The sequence below is a fragment of the Leptidea sinapis genome, chromosome 31 (assembly GCF_905404315.1).
Source record: "Leptidea sinapis chromosome 31, ilLepSina1.1, whole genome shotgun sequence".
In the NCBI taxonomy this organism is placed as follows: domain Eukaryota; kingdom Metazoa; phylum Arthropoda; class Insecta; order Lepidoptera; family Pieridae; genus Leptidea; species Leptidea sinapis.
This window is the reverse complement of record NC_066295.1, coordinates 6495157-6515332: the sequence shown is the minus strand read 5'-3', so window position 1 is coordinate 6515332 and position 20176 is coordinate 6495157. Positions and strand designations below refer to the sequence as shown.

Genomic DNA, 20176 nt, shown 5'->3' with positions numbered 1-20176 from the left:
AAAGGTTTAAAACATATCAATCTTCTAAATGTTATCATGCAAACTTTAAGCTTTCCCCAAAATAAACTGATTTTTCAGATATATGTTTTTTACCTGCAAATTTTTGTTTTTTTAACGTAACGTTTGTTATACGTAACACAAAAATTTTTAATAGTTTAAAAATATTAAAGCTCCTTTATTTCAGTCTGGTTAGGAGTATCTTGGAGTATGATTCAGTTGTCTGGCGTCCTCACCATTCTACGCATATCCTAAGACTGGTACGTATTCAGAAAGTATCCGGTAAAGCTAAGAAAATTTCTTCTTACTAAGAAAGGCTGACCATCTTTAAAATGACCACTTTGGATAAACGTAGAGAACTTCTGGATCTTCTGTTTACTCATAAACTATTGGACGGCTTTATCAACTGCCTCGAATTGCTAAATAAATTTAGTCTAAGAGTACCAGTAAGAATTCCACCTAAGCCTATTACTCCATTTTGTCCTCCACTTCGTCGAACGATCTAGCTAGGTACCAATTCCCCAGTCCCACGATTATGAAAAATTTTAAATTCTTATATCGTAGCTGATATGGACGTATTTGCTGATTCCTTAGCCAAATTCCCCAAGATGGTCTTGGTGCTGCATCATTGGTAATCTTTAATAATGTTATAATTGGAAAATTAATGTAACCTATTCAATTATTAATTAAAAATAATGTTTAATTCGTAACTTATTCTATATAATACCTAAAATTAATTACTTCTGTGCATGCTGTGTTTATTTGTAAGTAATCACTACATTTAGTTCCTAGTTTATTAGTTCTACTTTTTATATTTGTGTGTATTATTGTAAGTGATTGTAAATAAACCTAATAAATAAATAAACCTTATTCGGCATACAGCGACAAATCAATCCAGCTGATGTTATCAAGTTATGCGCTTACCAACAATTAATGACGTTATATCTTTACTGTGCTGTTAATAAACGCCTCGTAAAGTTATTCCAAATTTAAATATTTTTGTCTTTATATTTGTCACTACAGAATTACATGACATAAACAAGTAATTTTAATCTTGGAATAACTTTACATCGCGTTTATTAATAAGGCATTTTACGGTCTTATTAATAAATGCAATATATAAAAATAGCTCTGTAGTGGCAAAGGTAAGATAAAGACAAAAAGTTTTAAACATGGAATAACTTTATTTCGCGTTTATTAATATAACACAGTTAGGGTTTTTAAAACTTTAGAAAGATCGTCTATTTCTTTTTTTGGTATCCATTATTTGATGTTATAAGTTTCAAAGGGCAAGTAACTGTGGCTTACTTATAATGTTAACTCAAAAGATAACAAATCTAACAAAACTGATCTTATATTGTTAATAAAACTCTCAATTCTGTATATTATCCGTAATTTGAAAGCGAAAAACAAATAAACACAGCACACCTTGATATTTTTGTTGTTGAATTATTCATGACATCCTACGGGAACACACCTGCGTGAGGGTTCAAATACAAGTCATATCATTGCTTCGGGGAATGAAATGAGAAGACCATAGCGACTTTTTAGGGGCCCAAAGCTATACTAATAAATAGAGAGCCATTTTTTCCTAAGTTAAACTGTGAAAACTACTGGACCGATCGGAATAATACTTATATCACAAGATACAGCGTGTTTAGAAGAAGGTTATAGTATTCTAGCTGACCCAACAGACGCTGTTCTGAATGTAATAAAAACTGTTTTATAGGAATTCGCCAATAATATTAATTCAAAACATCAAGAATTTAATTCGTAAAAAAATGCTTCCTGTAGTTATAATGAAATTGTTTCACAGTGGAACCGTGGGTCACTAAATTCTCTCATAGAAAATATGTCCATACAAAATAAATATTGAAAATAAAAATAATTATGGGTCCCAAATCGAAATAAAAACTATCCTATCTCTCAAGTTGGACTAAACTGCACTCCATGAAGTAATCCCCATTAAAATCCATTCATTAGTTTAGGAGTCCATCGCGGACAGACAATGCGACACATAATTTATATATTTAAGATTTATGGAATTACTTTCATATTTTTTTTCAGAAGTACCTATATATTCATAATACGAAATATTCAGTCAGTGATATTTCATTACATCATTGTGACAATTTACACAATAACCGGGCGAGGGGTACTTAATTTAAAAGGCAAAACAAGGTTTGCCGGGTCAGCACTTGTAAGGAATAAGCTAGCTTAGACTTATTTCCGCTTATAAAAGAGTATTAGATACTAATGACAACCTCAATTTTAAATGTAAATACTCATAAACGACAAAAATCTTTTAATGTCATTAAAAGTGCGTGTCAATTTAATTGTGACAATTCGGAGCATTTGGACTTGGTGTTTACAAAATGTATTAATTTAAAAAACAACGAAATTGTATATGAAATATGGCCACTGTTTACAACGTTCTACCCACTGCTCAAGAGTTCTACTATTACTTACAATATCGTGCTGATCTTGCCGAAGCTAGGCGCCATGAGAGATTCCTTGCCGCGCTGTTCCTACAGCGTGTGATCAGGGGCTATTTAATAAGAAAACATGTTGCTTGGTTGTCGAAGAACGCTACTGTTATACAATGCGCTTTTAGAGTTCATTTGGCAAGAAAGGCATATCGTGCAGCTTTAAGGAGAGCAGTTCAGCAAAAGCATTCGAAGCACTACTCGAAAGCCGCTACAAAAATTCAGGTTTGTTTTAAGAAAAGTTATTTGGGCTTAAATACCCTGGAGGGTTTAGTTGTAAGGCTGAAATCATCAATTTTGTGTTATTAGGTGCGAAACTTTAACATTTTACGCTTTATTTAAAGTATCGCATACAAAGACTATTTTGGTTTGATGCACGAATAAGTTCATCTATAATATTATTTGTTATTTATTATTTTTATTTTATACCAGTGGGAGGCTCCTTTGCACAACATGCCGGCAAGTTTATGGGTACCACAGCGGCGCCTATTTCACCCGTGAAGCTGTAATGTGTAAACATACTGTGTTTCGGTCTGAAGGGCGCCATAGCTAGTGAATTTACTGGGTAATTGAGACTTAACATATTTTGTCTCAAGGTGAAGAGCGCAATTGTAGTGCCACTCAAAATTTTGGGTTTTTCAATCCTGAGCGGCACTGCATTGTACTTCATGCTCGTCTCGTCCCTTATTTTCATTAAAAAAAAAATAGAAAGTTAATTGCAATCTATTCAAATATACACTTATAATATATAGTATTTTTTTACTTTTATAAAATATTAAAATTAAGAAGCAAAACAAAAATAATTTAACTCTGTTGTTATATAACACTTAATATTTGTATATAATTAATTTCATAAAACAATTAAAAATATTGCTCATGCAAATATAAATAATGTTCTCAGCAATACTTTACATTTAAATAACAGCTTTCGTGTTTTATAGTTATGAAAAGCCAATGAAAACCTTAAATTATCCCATGCTGGTCTAAAACAATGCCAAAAGTTGATGATCATATCATAAAATGTTTTTACATTTTGCAAGAGCACTCTTTACAAACATGTACTTCACTGAATACCATAAAACTTTGAAAGGCCAGTTTGTTTTGGAATATTCCATCTCTTTTTTCACAGATAAAAGGATAAAGGAAGCTTTAATAAGCAATTGACATAAAATTATATTGCAGCAATCAATAATGGAGTGTGTAGTAGTATATTTTCAAATCAAATCAAAATCACTTTATTCATTTAGGTCACGGAAATGACACTTATGTTTGTCAAAACAATATTTTTTCTTATTGAATCTACCGCCACTTTATAAAGGGTTGAGCTAATGTAGCAAGAAACTCATTGCCACTCTTTTAAATCATGATTTACATTTTCTTCGATTTACAAATCATTTCAATTACAATATAATATAATATGTAAAGTGATGCAACAAACATACTATCACGTGGCACAAATTATCACGTAGCATTAATAATATCTTCGACGAATATATAAAAGAATTTATTTTTAAATTTTTGGTTACCAGGCATTATGGAGAGGACATTATTCAAGACGAACTAAGTTTTGTTACCGGTCATACAGAAAATGGTTGGCAACAGTCACTGAAAGGGGTGAGAGACGAGCTGCTGAAGCAGCAGAATTTGGTGTACGAAGCAGAGCTGATGATCTCAGGATTTTGGAAGAAGAAGCACGCCAATGGCTAGCCTTTGTGGTGTTCAAACTTCACCATCTGCTAAGAACACACGTGTGTGCCGGTGTTTACTCAGAACCAGGCTCGTTTGAACTGTCTGAATTCGAAAAGCTTCTTAAGTCTATTCATTACACTGAATACATACGGCGGCTTAAACGTAAATACAGAGAGTTTGTGCGGAAATTCAGACCAAAATTTAGCAACAAAAGACTATTCCCAATTATTGGAGATGGTGCTGATTATTGGTACCTTTCGTTGCCTGAAATGTACGAACTGACTTCGCCGGTGACCCAACAACGAGATACAAGGCATATCGCTACGCATCATGGTCCCCAACATAAACAACCTTTCCTCTGGCGAAGAGTGCGACCAACTCTAGAAGTCGGGCGAGGGCCGTTCAAGTTACCGAAACATCCCACCACAAAACTGCCTCCGACACCAGCCCCAACACCAAGTGGTGACGCAAAACCATACAAAGATCCAAGATTTCATCTATACGTTAAATATTACACGCCACAACCAGAACTTTTTGACTACGTCGACTATCACATTAACGTGCTCCTAGCTAGAAAATGTTCCATACAAAATATATATAATGAAAAATGAGACTTTTGTTTTCAAAGTTAATGCATAAATTGTTCAAGTTCATATTCATATTTTGCAATGTTAGCACAATGGGTTGTTAGGCACATTCCTCACAAAAACATTTTGGTCTTTTTTTTCCTTTTCTTATTCGGAAATCCGTAATCAGAGTGAGTTTGGAAAGGCCGTCCGGATGTTGCGAGCCACGAGCCTTTTGTTGTTTCTCTTTTGTTGTTGTGAGTTTTACACTTGTAATTTATTTGAGGAAACGCCTCGGTGAGAAAGGAATTACGTTAAACTCTCCGAGGCAAATGTGTTTTGTAAATTAACATCTCGCCTTCGTGAGTTCTATGTTATGTTACAAATAATCATTAAAATAATATATTTTATTTTATTCTCGCGTTATTTAAAATGTCATTTTCACCATCAAGGTTAATATTGAAATATTTTTGACGATATATTATATTATATTATATTATATTATATTATATTATATTATATTATATTATATTATATTATATTATATTATATTATATTATATTATATTATATTATATTATATTATATTATATTATATTATATTATATTATATTATATTATATTCATAATATAAATGTAGTTTAGTCAAAAATATTTCATTTAACATAAAACGAAACATTGCGCGTACCAGTGATTTATATATGTGTCTTTAGCAATGTTAATGTTTGATAGGGGAAGAAACTTGAAAAATATATTCTTAATGTATCAAATTGTCAAAAAACGAGTGATTATTACTAATAATGTCAAAGTAGAGGACACTAAGAAACTCAAACATATTAACTAACAAAGTTCAACACGCAACTCTTAAAACATTAACAGTCAACATTATAATATTATTATAAATACTTATACGGAATTTTACACAAATTTTGTAAATTCTCCATCTGTCTGTCTGTTAGTTCTGGCTAATCTGTGAAACGGCTTGAAAAATGTGTACTTCTTCTTGTTTCAAAATCTTTACCCTTTTATTTTGGAAAAGAATGAACAAATAGGTTTCCACGTAACTGAAATAAAAGCTGGTAAAGGCAAAGATGGAACTCAAAAAAACTCTGAAAATGGACTCAAAAGCGCACCTCCCGGATTCCGTCCGAACGCTCTTATCAACTGAGCCAACCGTTCGAGTGACGCATGGTAAGTTATCTATTGGAATGTCTTGTTCAACTTTCAAGTTGGGGCTCCATCTTTCACCCATATTTTTAATGGAACAGAATGACGAACAAGCAATAGAATATTAATCTAGTCAATTCGATATATTTATTTTATTTATAGGGTAGAACTGATCAGTAATAGGTAATTTAAGTTATTTTCGTATTCAATTGCAGTGCCACTCGTCTTGAAACTCATTTGTTTAACAATGGCCGTTTGACTCGGAAAATTTATTAGGGTAAGAATAATTTAGCGCGCGGGTAACAGTACCTTATTGCATAGCCGGCTAAGCTGGAGAGGTAACGCTTTGAGAAAATCTACAGCTTGATTTGACCATTGTGTTTTCTGTCTACTACATAAGGTTTTATCCAGTTTACATATATAGTTAATATAGACACTGTGAAAGAATATGATTGAAATAAAAAAAGAACTACTACTTAGTATTTTCTTGATATTTTCTGTAAATAATTAATCAGTTGATTTTTTTTCGACACACTTTTACATAAATTATCTTGCCCAAACTAGGCAAATCTATGCGTACAAGACAATGACATATTCAATACAATATACAAATTATTTAAGTTTTCTTTAGTGTTAATTCCGCCAATATTTGTCTTTAAAACAATTCGACACGTGTTTCGCCTCTACACGAGGCATCCTCAGGACGTGTTGTCTCGTCAAAATCTGGCACGAGACTGAATCAAATGAGCCGGAAGCCGCTCTTTTATACCCTCGTCCCATGAAATGACGCGCTGTGATTGGTCGGCTGTTGTGACGTATTACCCCCGGAAGAGACACGTAACAATGGTGATGGGACTAAATTTGTTTGTTCATTCAACAATGTAAACATAGTGTTATTTTTGTGTTTTATTATTTCTAATTGCTCTAACACATTTAAGCGAAATCCTTTTTCACATGTATGTAAAATATTAAAATTATTATTGTTTCCGAGTGAGTGACCTGTATCAATTAAATGTTTCGCGAAGTGTGATTTTTCGGGATGATTATTCGTAAATGCGGCAATATGTTCCTTTAATCTAATTTCGAAATTTCGACCTGTTTGACCTATATATACCCCGTTACAAGTGTCACAACCTAGTTTATAAACGCCGGATTTTTCGGAATTATGTAATCGATCTTTGCCATTACATATTCGACTGACATTGTGATTCGTTCGGAAGGACACATTAATATTGTTTTTCCTAAATATTTTAGCTATTTTATCAGATATTGGACCAAAATAAACCACGCACATATTTGGTATTTGATTGTGGTGGGACGGGATAAAGTTCTGAATTAATTAAATGTTTTTGTTTATTTTAATTAATTTGTTCACTAACTGTTTTGTATAGCCGTTGGAAACCGCGATTTTCTGGCGATATAAATGGTTGCACCTACCGGGATTCGAACCCGGGACCTCTCGCACAGAACGCAGGGTCACTAACCACTGGGCTATAGGGGTCGTCATCGTCATATTATTATGATTACTGATGATACACTATTTGCATCAGTACACCCATGTGTGATTCCTTTACTTTTTAATTATGGAATTTAATGAATTGCTTTTCTTAAACTAGGCAAACGTAGTATTTTTGGATTAGCACAATTATCGTTTATCCATACTTAATAATACAAATGTGAATGTAAGTTTATTTGTTACGCTTTTACGCCTAAACCACCAAACCGATTTTGATAAAATTTAGTACAGAGGTACTAAATTTAGGTAGAGGTAGAGCTTGAAAAAGGACACACAACCTTTTACTGAAAAATAAATAAATGGAGGGGTTGAAATAGGGGATGTATATGTATAGGGGATGAAATAGTTTGTATGGAAATTCGTCACTATCGAAGATAAAACCATGAAACTTTGAATTTAGGCATTTGATAAGAAATCATTAATAAACATTTGTTCGAGCGTTTTTGTACATGGGGATGAAATAGGAGATTAAGGTTCACGGGGAAATACTATTAAAGAGACTGTCCACAATGAAAAGGGCGCTGTATCATAGAAGAGCGGAAAGAGCAGTCTGTATATTGTGTATTATTTGAAAAATATTCTAAAAAATAAAAAATGTTGCTCAAAGTTAGTATTCAACGCGGACAAAACTGCGGATAAAAGCTAGTCTTAAATAAATTATGGCAGTGAGGTTGATGTTACTAAGCGACATACTTAGTGGAAGATCGGGATAAAGAAATATTATAAATTTAGCAAAGCAATAATTATTGAATAGGAGGACAAACGAGCGTACGGGCCACCTGGTGTTAAGTGACCGCCGCCCACATTCTCTTGCAACACCAGAGGAATCACAAGAGTGTTGCCGGCCTTTAAGGAACGTGTACGCGCTTATTTTGAAAGTACCCATGTCGTATCGTCCCGAAAACACCGCACAAGGCAGCTCATTCTACAGTAGTACGAGGAAGAAAGCTCCTTGAAAACCGCACTGTGGAGGACCGTCACACATCCAGATGGTGGGGATGATATCCTAACTTGTGGCGTGTCGTGCGAAGGTGAAATTCGGCGGCAGGAATCAGGTTAAACAGCTCTTCGGAACACTCCCCGTGATAAATGCGGTAGAAGACACACAATGAAGCGACATCTCTACGCAGCGCCAAGTGATCCAGACGTTCACAGAGCACTGGGTCCCCGACAATTCGAGCTGCTCTGCGTTGCACGCGGTCAAATGGATCAAGCTGATTCCTGATGAAGTTCCTTTTAATTATTTTTATTAATATTTATCTCATTATTTGTTAATGCATTTTTGACAAATCTATAATTTCAAGCATTAGGTTTTGTCGATAGCTGCTGCATACATAAATTTTAAAATGGTGTTTTATCATTAGATTTTGTAAAAAATTATAAATTCTCGAAATTACGCCGTTCCCACAACACCTATGAAGCATAATAAAAGACTTAAATTCTATAAATCTCTTTTATTTCAATTAGATGTATCTTCGAGTTAAGTCTTCAAATAGTCTGAGATGTAATTTATTATTTAGTGACGTCACTCAATGTTCGATCGAGCTCGCTCAAGCAAATACTGTACAATTTACTGTTTATTTAGTCGTACTTCGTGGAATTCGTGCATCAACTGAAACTGTCAGGCGTTAAGGATGTTTGGCGCATGAATAATGTATGGAGTAAATTTGCAAGTGTTTCAATTTACACCCGACGCCCGTTCGTACGCACCAAGGGCTGTTCAAGTATAAAAAGGATACAAAGACTAAAGCAACGGGAACAAGGGAATAAGGGAACACGTTCATATTAGCACGTAGTTAGTTCGTGGCGAAATATTTTCAGCTTTTCCGCGTCTAAGAAGCGTGGCGGTGGCAGTGAAGTACTTCGCAAATATGAGGGTTTATTTTCTTTGCGTAACACTCGTGGTTCTTGACGACGTGTAAATCATACTAATGTTTCATTAATCCTTTCTTGTGCCGCTGTAAGGTATCCCTGTTGGCGTATAATTTTTGCATACCTAGTTGTTTAACGTCCGTAACCAACATTTCAAGCCTGTCTGCATATAATTTTTCAATATCCGGACGACCGAGCCTTGCTCGGATTTTTAAGAATGTACAAAACTTGAACAAAAAAAAAACTAATAGGACATCTGGATTCGAACCGGGGTCTTCTGCTTTCCGGATCACCCAATGTCCCATCTGAGCTATAATAGTCTTGTATATAGTGGCGAAATTTACCTTTGTATTCTAATGTTATTGTAGCTGTTTCTCATTCAAACATGGATAAAACCATTTTTTTTAATTTGAAACCTAGCTAGATCGATTTATCACCCCCGAAATCCCCTGCATACTTAATTTTATGAAAATCGTTGGAGCCGTTTCCGAGATTCAGATATTATATATATATATATATATATATATACACAAGAATTGCTCGTTTAAAGATATAAGATAAGGGGGTTTGTTTATGATAGTATTTATATTTTTTTAAAGTAGTACCTACTTCATAAGGTTAAGGTAAAAGTAATATTAGTTGTAACCAAATTAAGACTTACTTGCACTAGCTTACCTAAGAGTATTAAATTAGTATTTGTCTTAATTTCAAGCCTCTACATAATCTATTAGTGATTTGATGAAGTTCATCTAAAGATAGTCTTCTCCCTCTCTCTCTCTCTCTCTCTGCATCTTTTGGTCAGAGGAGTGGTTCGGCTTAATAGTAACCAAATAGTAATTAACAGCAACCAAATTTCAACACCGGACATAACGTCAAGATGCAATAAATAAATCTCAGATAAGTAATGCGGTTATATATAGAGCCTCTTACTGTTAGGCATCGCATGAGAACAGGCCAGGCTTATTACTTGAGTGTGCTTAATAGCTACTACTTACACTCACGATACGTTGCTGAAAATAGAGGCTAACAGTTCGCCGATATTTTTTCCGATCTGTTCACAGTTGTCACAGTCTATCTAGACATTAAAATAATCTAAGAATTAAATATTTACTTATCTTATTGCTGGCTTATCTTAGCTTATCTGCGTAAAAATCATACTATTGGTTTTCGTACATATTTTTATGTGCAAAACGTTTCTTTTACGAAATAAAACGTTAAGATCGGATACCTGCCAATGAAACCTCATCGGTCCAGCCCTAACGAAGATTTGCCGCAATAAAGAGACATATACGAGAATATAACATCAGTAGATATTTCGTATTTAATTAACTGAAATTAATTCAAACAAAACAAATCTTATAACTATATTTACAATTCTATGACTACTTAAAATTAACTCTATCATACTGACAGCATTTCCGCGCTGGATAGCTAGGCTGATCCGTTGACCGAAACAGATGCCAGCGCTTGGGTTTCCAGTAGCCTTATTGATGCGCGAAGATAGTAGTATTCCTTTATTTATTTGAACATTCTCCGCTTCTCTGGGCTCCACGGACCAAGTGTCTCGACACCGAACATATGACTCACTGAGACCAACATATTTGCGACGCTTGCTGTCTTCTGCAGTTATAATATCAGCCCCAGCACCAACTGACGTAACTTGGACATGATAAGGAGCCAGAGTGTCGAGAATATATTGATTTTTAGGACGAAGTGGTTCACAGTAAAATGAACAAGCAGAAAATGTCATGTAACAAAAAAGTTTTACCGAACGTCTCGATCAGTTCAGCTGTCACGTGGCCGCTTATTTATATATCTGTGAGGAAATTGTTGCATAGTTTGAAGTAAAACTTAATAAACGCACGCTTGACTTGGGGAGTAAGCTTAGAAACGAACGCTAGCATTACGCGGACGGTGATATTCTGACCTGTGGTTTTAGCTAGTGAATATGTGGAGAGAGCGTTAAGGACGAACGCTAGCGTTACGCAAACGGTGATATTCTGACCTGTGGTTTTAGCTGGTGAATACGTGATGAAAGCGTTAAGGACGTACGCTAGCGTTACGCAAACAGTGACATTCTGACCTGTGGTTTTAGCTGGTGAATATGTGATGAAAGCGTTAAGGACGAACGCTAGCGTTACGCAAACGGTGATATTCTGACCTGTGGTTTTAGCTGGTGAATATGTGATGAAAGCGTTAAGGACGAACGCTAGCGTTACGAGAACGGTGATTTCTTGATTATTTCATAATCATCTTTTATTTTTTTAGTACAATTTTATAAATTGATATTTTGTCTTACTTCAGTCGTGTGGCCCACTTGTTTTTTTTTTTTAATTGACCTTCTGGTATACGTTCGGTCTAAGCTTTAAAAACATTTCAATTCGATTTAAACGTATGGATGACTTATGAAATGGTAATAGTGGTTTTTATGCCTTTTACTTCGCACCCTAGAAATTCCATTTCATAAGGAAAACTAACATCCAGCAAATGCCATCACGTTCATATATTTATTGGAGTGAGGTCGGAAAATGTAAAAAGAGGCGGTCACAGCTGCATTCCTGTAATATCTTATAGCGGTAGCAATTCTCGACAGAGGTCCGCGATCGATACGGAGTGGTTCCGTGATCTGTGTAAAGAATTCGTAGCCAGCCCTGGTATGTGATAATTAGTGGTTCTGGCACGCTCGTGCTCGCATGGGCAAAGGGCTTGTGAAGTTTTGTGTGGGCGTTCTGTTGAAAAAGCTATTATTATATTCCATATTTCTTATAGTATGTAGGTTAAGCTATTTTATTTTTATATTATTTTATATTTTTATGTAGGTTAAATTAAGATAAATAATAGTGTTCTATTAAGGGAATATTTTAAAAACAAATTAGAACGTAGCTCCACCAACCAGTGGGAGGCTCCTTTGCACAGGAAGCCGGCTAGATTATGAGTACAACAACGGCGCCTATTCCTGCCGTGAAGCAGTAATGTAATGTCGATCGAACATTGAGTGACGTCACTAAATAATAAATTACATCTCAGACTATTTGAAGACTTAACTCGAAGATACATCTAATTGAAATAAAATAGATATATAGAATTTAAGTCTTTTATTATTCTTCATAGTTGTTGTGGGAACGGCATAATTTCCAGAATTTACATTACTGTGTTTCAGTCTGAAGGGCGCCGTAGCTAATGAAATTACTGAGCAAATGAGACTTAACACCTTATGTCTCAATGTGACGAGCGCAATTGTAGTGCCACTCAGAATTTTCGGGTTTTTCAAGAATCCTGAGCGGCACTGCATTGTACTGGGCCGCACCCAGTACGTTATCATTATCGTATCAATTTTTTGTAAAAAATCTAAGAATAAAGTGTAATAATAATAGAAGTTTTATTTAGTTACACCTTTTAAAGAAATAGCTACTTTAGTGCCCCGCTTATAAGAATCATTTTAAATCGTACTCAGTTATGCGGTGTGGACTAATAATACATTGATAAATAAAATGACACCTATGGCTATTTACTAGTGGCTGTAACGTCGAGGACCAATTTGACAAGACCAAACTACTTTACAACACGCTTGATGAAAGAAGAAATAATTATCTACTTACTTTGCGTAATTACGTGTACTTATGTGTAATATTTACAACGTTTGTTATGTTTATCTAAATATTATTATGCATCTCATGTTTGAGAAACTTTTAATGAACAAAGAAGGGAAAAATGTACTAATTGTCATTGGAATAAAAGGCATGCGTACCATCGAGAGTAATAGACAACTGAATATCTATCTTAATTATTCCGCGCAGGTATATTTTCATACCTAGACCGAAAAGTGACACTGATCCTCGAAAAAGTCAAAATGTTGCGTTTTGATATTGAAGAATTGGCGAACAGACTTAGTTCTGCAGTATACGCGGTTAAAAAGATTAGACAATTAACTGACATAGATACGGTGCGACTAGTATAGGTACTTTTGATATTTCCATAGTATTATGTCCTATGGTATATTACTATGGGGCAACCTGCCGATATTAACACAATATTTGTGCTGCAAAAGATGGCTTTTTGCGCTATTTATAACCTAGGTCCTAAAAAATCATTGAGAGCAAAATTAAATGAAATTAACATCTTGACTGTTGCTTCTCAATATATTCTTGATAAAGTAATGTATGTTCATAGGCACATAAGTGAATTTGGTAGAAACTGTCATAACCATAATGTTAACACCAGGAACAGACATAAACTTATAATGCCTACTACTCGGCTAATTCGAGTTAGTAAGGCTTTTGTGGGGCGATGTATATGCTTTTACAACAAGATCCCAGAAAATGTTCAAAACAAAAGTATGACGTAATTCAAAATAATTGTAAAAAAACGTTTGTGTGGTAAACGGCACTATAACATAAATGACTTTCTAAACGATATCATATCAGGTCGCTCCATTTCGAATCGGAAATGGAGCGACCGCCCTCAGGCTTTTTAAGTTTAATTGTACAATATTACTTTGTAAACATAATATTTTTTTTATGAATAAAAAATCTCGCTGAGTTTGTTGCGCCCAATCTTCTCAGGTCTGAGGCATTCGTTTTGGAATGGGTGGTAATTTTTGACTATCAATAAGTGATGTCACATCCTTTTCTTAAAAAAATATTTGAATTTGATTTTCTTTAGTGCAAGAACCTTGGAATTAGAATATAATAGCGTATAGACGACCTGACAGCCCGATAATGCGCGTCCATTTTTGATGTATCAATATGTGCGTTAAGCTAGTGGTTTAATATGCAAAATTCTAAGAAGTTAATGTCAATCGTGGCTGACTGCTTACGACTTGTTAATCAAAATCGGTTACAGTAACAAAAGTTTCGCTTTACTTTTCTATATTGCTGTATTTCCATAAGAAATGATTTTCTTTTTTACAAGCTTTGTGTGTATAGACGCTAGTAAATTGTTAGTCAATCATAAGAAAACTATAAAGAAGATCCTATTTAATATTTTTTTTCAATCAGGCTTTTGCTTCTGTAATATTTTGAATAATGAACCTAATAGACATTAAATGCACCATCCATCCATCATCAGCCGGAAGACGTTCACTGCTGGACAAAGGCCTCCCTCAAAGATCTCCACGATCATCGGTCCTCGGCTGCCTTCATCCAAGGTATTCCGGCGATCTTGACCAGATCGTCGATCCGTCTTGTGGGGGCCTACCAACACTGCGTCTTCCGGTACGTGGTCGCCATTCAAGGATTTTTTTGCCCCAATGGCCATCTGTCCGTCGAACTATATGCCCTGTCCACTGCCACTTCAGTTTCGCAATCATTTGGGCTATGTATAGCTTTGGTTCTCCTACGGATCTGCTCATTTCTGATTCGATCCCGTAGGGAAACTCCGAGCATAAAACATAACTACCTAACATACATAAATGCACATAAAAAATTATTTGAAAAAATGGGTACAAGCCGTTAAAAACTATAATGAATAAGACTGTTCTTTCGACTTACACTTTATTACTTACATAAATAACGTTAGTTCTATTCTGAGCCCAGTTACTTTATGAAGAAAGCAAATTGTGTGTTGAAACTTAATAACTTAGAGCAATTAACAGTATTAATCACAGAAAACAAACTATGCGACGTAGTTAAAATAGTTGGCCGGAGGCTTCGCCGGCGTGTAATGAATAATCGCGAAGGTAGTTAAATATTGAACAATAATTGAATTATATTTAAAGAGTAAACATCATTAGGTAAGTGTGGTATCCGAATAGTACTAGAAATTTATATAGCAGTTAAAAAACCACCATTATTTATATTGTGTAAGTAGTTAAATCAATTCAATATTACCAGCCTCTCCACCAGTGAAACTCTCTAAGATAAAAGCGATTCACTCGATTGTATGAAAGGTGCAGTCATTGACATATTGACAGATGACGGCTATAATTTTGTAAAAAACGAAGATAACCGAAATCCACTACGTTTTATGCAGCTGTTCGCTTTCAAACTTAGCCGGATTATACTTCGTCGCCAATCGCTTTATTGTATTTACTACTATTTCAAACTTATGTCAAACCACTTCACGCTTCTAGTAAACTAAATTTATATTTTGGCCTAATCAGTCCTGCCTCTTAATACGTCGTATTAACATCTTCTTTGAATATCACTTTGGTCAAGAAAATAACATTTAGGAATGTCAAAAGTTATATTTTTTCACGCTACCACTTGGGAAAAGGTAAGCTGTAAGGTGAAGAAGCAAAAAACTCATTACTACATTTTAAATAAACATTATCTATATACAGTTGTATTATTTTACAAATTATTTTAATTACAAACCATAGTTTGTAAACTGATGCAACAAAAATACTCAAAGTTCAGATACACACATTTTGTGGGAGGCTCCTTTGCACAGGATGCCTGCTAGATTATGGGTACCACAACGGCGCCTATTTCTACCGTGAAGCAGTAATGTGTAAGCATTGTGGGAGGCTCCTTTGCACAGGATGCCTCCTAGATTATGGGTACCACAACGGCGCCTATTTCTACCGTGAATCAGTAATGTGTAAGCATTACTGTGTTTCGGTCTGAAGGGCGCCGTAGCTAGTGAAATTACTGGGCAATGGGACTTAACATCTTATGTCTCAAGGTGACGAGCGCAGGTACAGTGCCGCTTAGAATTTTTGGGGTTTTTCAAGAATCCTGAGCGGCACTGCATTGTAATAGGCAGGGCGTATCAATTACCATCAGCTGGACGTCCTGCCCGTCCCTTATTTTCATATAAAAAAAAACACAATTACTTACACTAACTCGTGTAAAAAAAAGTGTAAATTATTTAAGGAAAAAACAGAAAGATAATTCTTTTGGTTTTTTTTAGTACATGAGCATTAATTCTCACACTCTTAATAATAAATACATACAATAACCTTATTACTAGATTGAGTCTCTTGCTCTAAGACAACAGAAAAAACAGGCCAGGTTTAATACATTATTGTGCGTGACAAGCTACGTCTTACACTTGCGATTTGTAAAATACTTTGTGTTAGTGTGCGTGAATTGCTCAAAATAAAGGTTAAATTCAAAATTTAATTTTTTAATTCAATTAATTATTACCATACACAACAATAATTAAATAAAACGATCGCTTTCAATTTCATCAACGTAGATTTTGATCACGTGGCAATCTGAACATTGAGTCGAAATTTCATGGAATTTTATTTATGCACTGAACCCGAATTCATAACTCTCAGCCAAAAGGCATCATATCCGCTATTGAAAATCCTTTTAAAATTGATCTAGCCGTTTCACTGTAAGGGTTCCTATTGACTCGAATCACGAAAGTTATAAGGTAAGTATTTACAGTTACAGCTTACCTAATTACTTATTTTTTGAAGTGAAAACTTCTTTAGCGGCGTTGATTGAAAATTCGTAAGACAGTCGTTTAATAATAGCTTAGCTATTTCAACTTAATGATCATAAGGTCATTGGACCAGTGGTCGAATCATTGTGATTGCGAAGCCGAAACACCGCGAGGTAGAAGGATCGAATCTCAGCCGTGAAATATTTGGTTTTTAAGCTTGAACATTAGCGAAGACTTACCCTAAGGTGATAGTTATAATTGTATGTCTTCTTAGTTACTTATTATTTTGTTTAAATTGTTGTTTATTATTTTATTTCTTACTTCAGCTACGATGTTATTCAGTAATATATAGTGATGAAAACACTAAATCGCTTGAGTTAGAAGCAGGAGCGTTTTTCACGCGAATAGTGACTCACCGAGCGGTACTATAATCGCTCAAAGCATCCAATAAAGTACAATTTTGCTGCAAAATAGTACAAAATTGAAAGCCTTTTCAGTGCACTGAAATGCCGCTATTCGTGCAATAAAGTGTTGATCGAAACGGTTTGTTTACAACTTAACTAAATGGGATTGCATGGACGAAAATATTTCTAGATTGAAATTAATTTTTCAAAATAGGATTTTATTGCCTCTTGTCATCATCACAACAGCTTTCAAAATTATAAGAGATAGTAATATTTTAAATGTAATACAGATTAAAGAATACGATATTATATTAATTTACATTACATAAAACACAAATGCTTTCCCACTTAGGCTAACTATGATAATAGAGTAAAAAAATAAGGGTTGCACTCCGAGAGTGCCGCTAGAAGTTAAAACATGAACATTAACGTTGTGTATTTTGAATATTTTGGAATGGTTAGAGAATAATTTCGCACGAATTGCTTTATTCATCAGTTTAAAAGTACTAGCATTTTAGTGGTTAAATACAATATTAATTTATTCCGCTATCATAAACAAAATGACAAGTTATACTACATAAAAAAATTAACATTTCAGAACTATTGCAATTATTTTACATTAAAAAGTTTATCTCTCATAAAAATCAACTTTCATTCATAATTTCAGCGACTGTCTTACGAATTTTCGATCAGGTCACGTGTCCTGGCGCGATATTAACATTTTATACCCATCCCAAGAAAAGTGCTCAATGCCACTAAAGAAGTTTTCACTAAAAAATTAAATGTTTATAGCGGGAATCGAACCGAAAATCTGTTGCTCAATAGGCATAACCCATAAACAGACCTCTGAAACCACAAGCTCATAAAATAGAACAAAAATATCAGAATTCGACAAAAAAACGTGTTTTATTAACAGCTGTCAGTTCAGTATGCTCGATGCAATTTTAATAATTACTAACCACAGCTTCACATATAGGGAAGGAATCCTTATATTATAATTACTGTTTCACACATAGGGGTAAAAGTGCTAGCATTTTGTTTCATTGTTTGTTACAATGACCTGTTATTAGCGTAATGGTTTACTCCACAAGTGCATTCTTAAGACTAATAAACCATAAAATATTTTTCCAAACTTTATACACGGGCTATAATTATTTTTGAAGTATATTTTTGTGCAATGGGCGAATATTCAAATACTTTTCTTCAATATAGGATACAAAATCACTTATTGAACGTCAAAAACTACCACCCATTCAAAATAGACTGCCTCAGACCTGAGAAGAATGGGCGCAAAACGATAAACGAGGAGTTACCTGATGACGTATAATCAACTTGCCCATTACTTTTTTTGCAACACCCTGTCTTTTGAAATGTCAGTAATAATGAACATGTCACATGAAGCTGAGTCGATCCGCATTTAAAAAAACATTCTTAAAATTAAATCATTTTTATGGACGTCGCGCTGGACCAAAATTGATTTCACGAAAAATAGCAAATGTTTCCTAATACGTATAGTATTTTTGTCTGACAGAATTTCTGTGAATTAGGATTTCCAGATACTGTCCCAGTTAACATAATAGACACTGTAAAACTCTATAATAGACAACCTGTATAGCCGAGTGGTTAGCGATCATACCTACTAAGCTAGCGGTCCTATATAATGAATATGGATGTTTGTTTCCGAGTCATGGATGTTTAAATGTATTTATGTATGTTTATATGTATATGTGTATGTTTAAGTAAGTATATTGTATTAAATATATCGTTGTCTTGCAGCCCATAGCACAGGCTATATATGCCTAATTTGGGGCAAGATAATTTGTGTAAAATGTGTGTCAATATTATATTATACTACTATACTATAATAGAGATTCATTCGTGCATATTAGTTTTAAAACTGTATTCAGGTTCCTTTCATTTCTCGCCTGATATAAATAAAGTTAGCTCCCTTAATATATAATTACTCGCAATCGTGACTTATTTGATCAAAATTGAGCTCAAGACATGTCATCAATATATTATAATCTCCAATTTGCCAACGACGTTATTAATGGGTGCGGTAATTATCTCTTGGGGCTAAACTTCCTGTTCAACAACAAATAACATTCTTAATAATATTATGTATTTGAACACACGATTTATCACCATTAAAACTTTGCACTGATGGTATAATTGCCCGCGAGAGCGTAATACATTTTGTCATATTATGACAGTTATAAAGGTAAATTATTCTAAAGAGAATATGTATAGATCATCGTTTTATTATGCGATGTGGCTGTTAATTAGGTCGAAATGATAATTTAATTTGTCACCAGTTTCTAATCGTCTTTCAAATGCAGGTTATCAACTCCTGTGTATTGTTTTTTTTTGTTTTTAACATATTTTTATGGGGGAAAAGCGAGGGAACGTATTTTCTGATTAAAAGTGATCACTGCTCACCTACGCCCGCATTCTCTTCAAATCCTTGAAGAATTATAAAAGCGTTGCCGGCTTTTTAAAATGGTGAACGCGTTTTGTTTAGGAAGTCGTATCGTCCTGGAAAAAAAGCACAAGGAAGTGCATTCCATTCGTGCTGTTTCGCTATGAGGTGAAGGCTTGTCGCGTCACATTTTCTCATATAAAAGATAGTCAGAACTCCTTTTTCTTAATGATATTGGGACCTTGGGAATGCAACAAACATGGAAAATGGGAATGTAAAGGAATTTTGAAAAAAAAGAGGCTTTGTTTCTTGCTCCCGTTCTTCTAGGTCTGAAGCATGTATTTTCAAAAATCTTCCCAAAAGGCCTTAAACTCTCTCTATAACAAGATTTACCCCGCTGTTACAAGCAACTATAAGGGGCGTTTATCACTTAACACCTGGTGCTCTACCATAAAAAATATGGTTGGGTGGGCTTATGACGTGCAATAAGCGAATTTAATTAAAAATATCAAAATTTTATTTTAATTATAATAGTTCCTTTCAGTTTTATTTTATAATACTAAATTAATAGTCATGTAATTTTATATAATATCAGCTTATATAGATAGACCTTACGATTTCCGAAACGAAAATATCTAGTTCGGCTCGACTGGTTTTATGACAAACGTCATTTCAAGGCAGTAAAAAAAATAGACAGACACTAGAAAAATCCCTCAAAACCGTAAA

General features: G+C 34.4%; 2 protein-coding genes across 2 annotated transcripts in view; both read left to right on the top strand.

Moving 5' to 3' along the window:
- LOC126974077 (semaphorin-2A) overlaps positions 1-20176 on the top strand; it is a 537897-nt gene that overhangs the window by 141699 nt on the left and 376022 nt on the right. The gene's annotated exons all lie outside the window — the stretch shown is intronic.
- Positions 2346-5153, top strand: LOC126974118 (spermatogenesis-associated protein 17-like). Its single transcript, XM_050821540.1, has 2 exons — positions 2346-2708; positions 4013-5153. The coding sequence occupies exons 1-2, from the start codon at positions 2412-2414 to the stop codon at positions 4781-4783; spliced, it is 1068 nt and encodes a 355-aa protein (XP_050677497.1). The 5' UTR covers positions 2346-2411; the 3' UTR covers positions 4784-5153.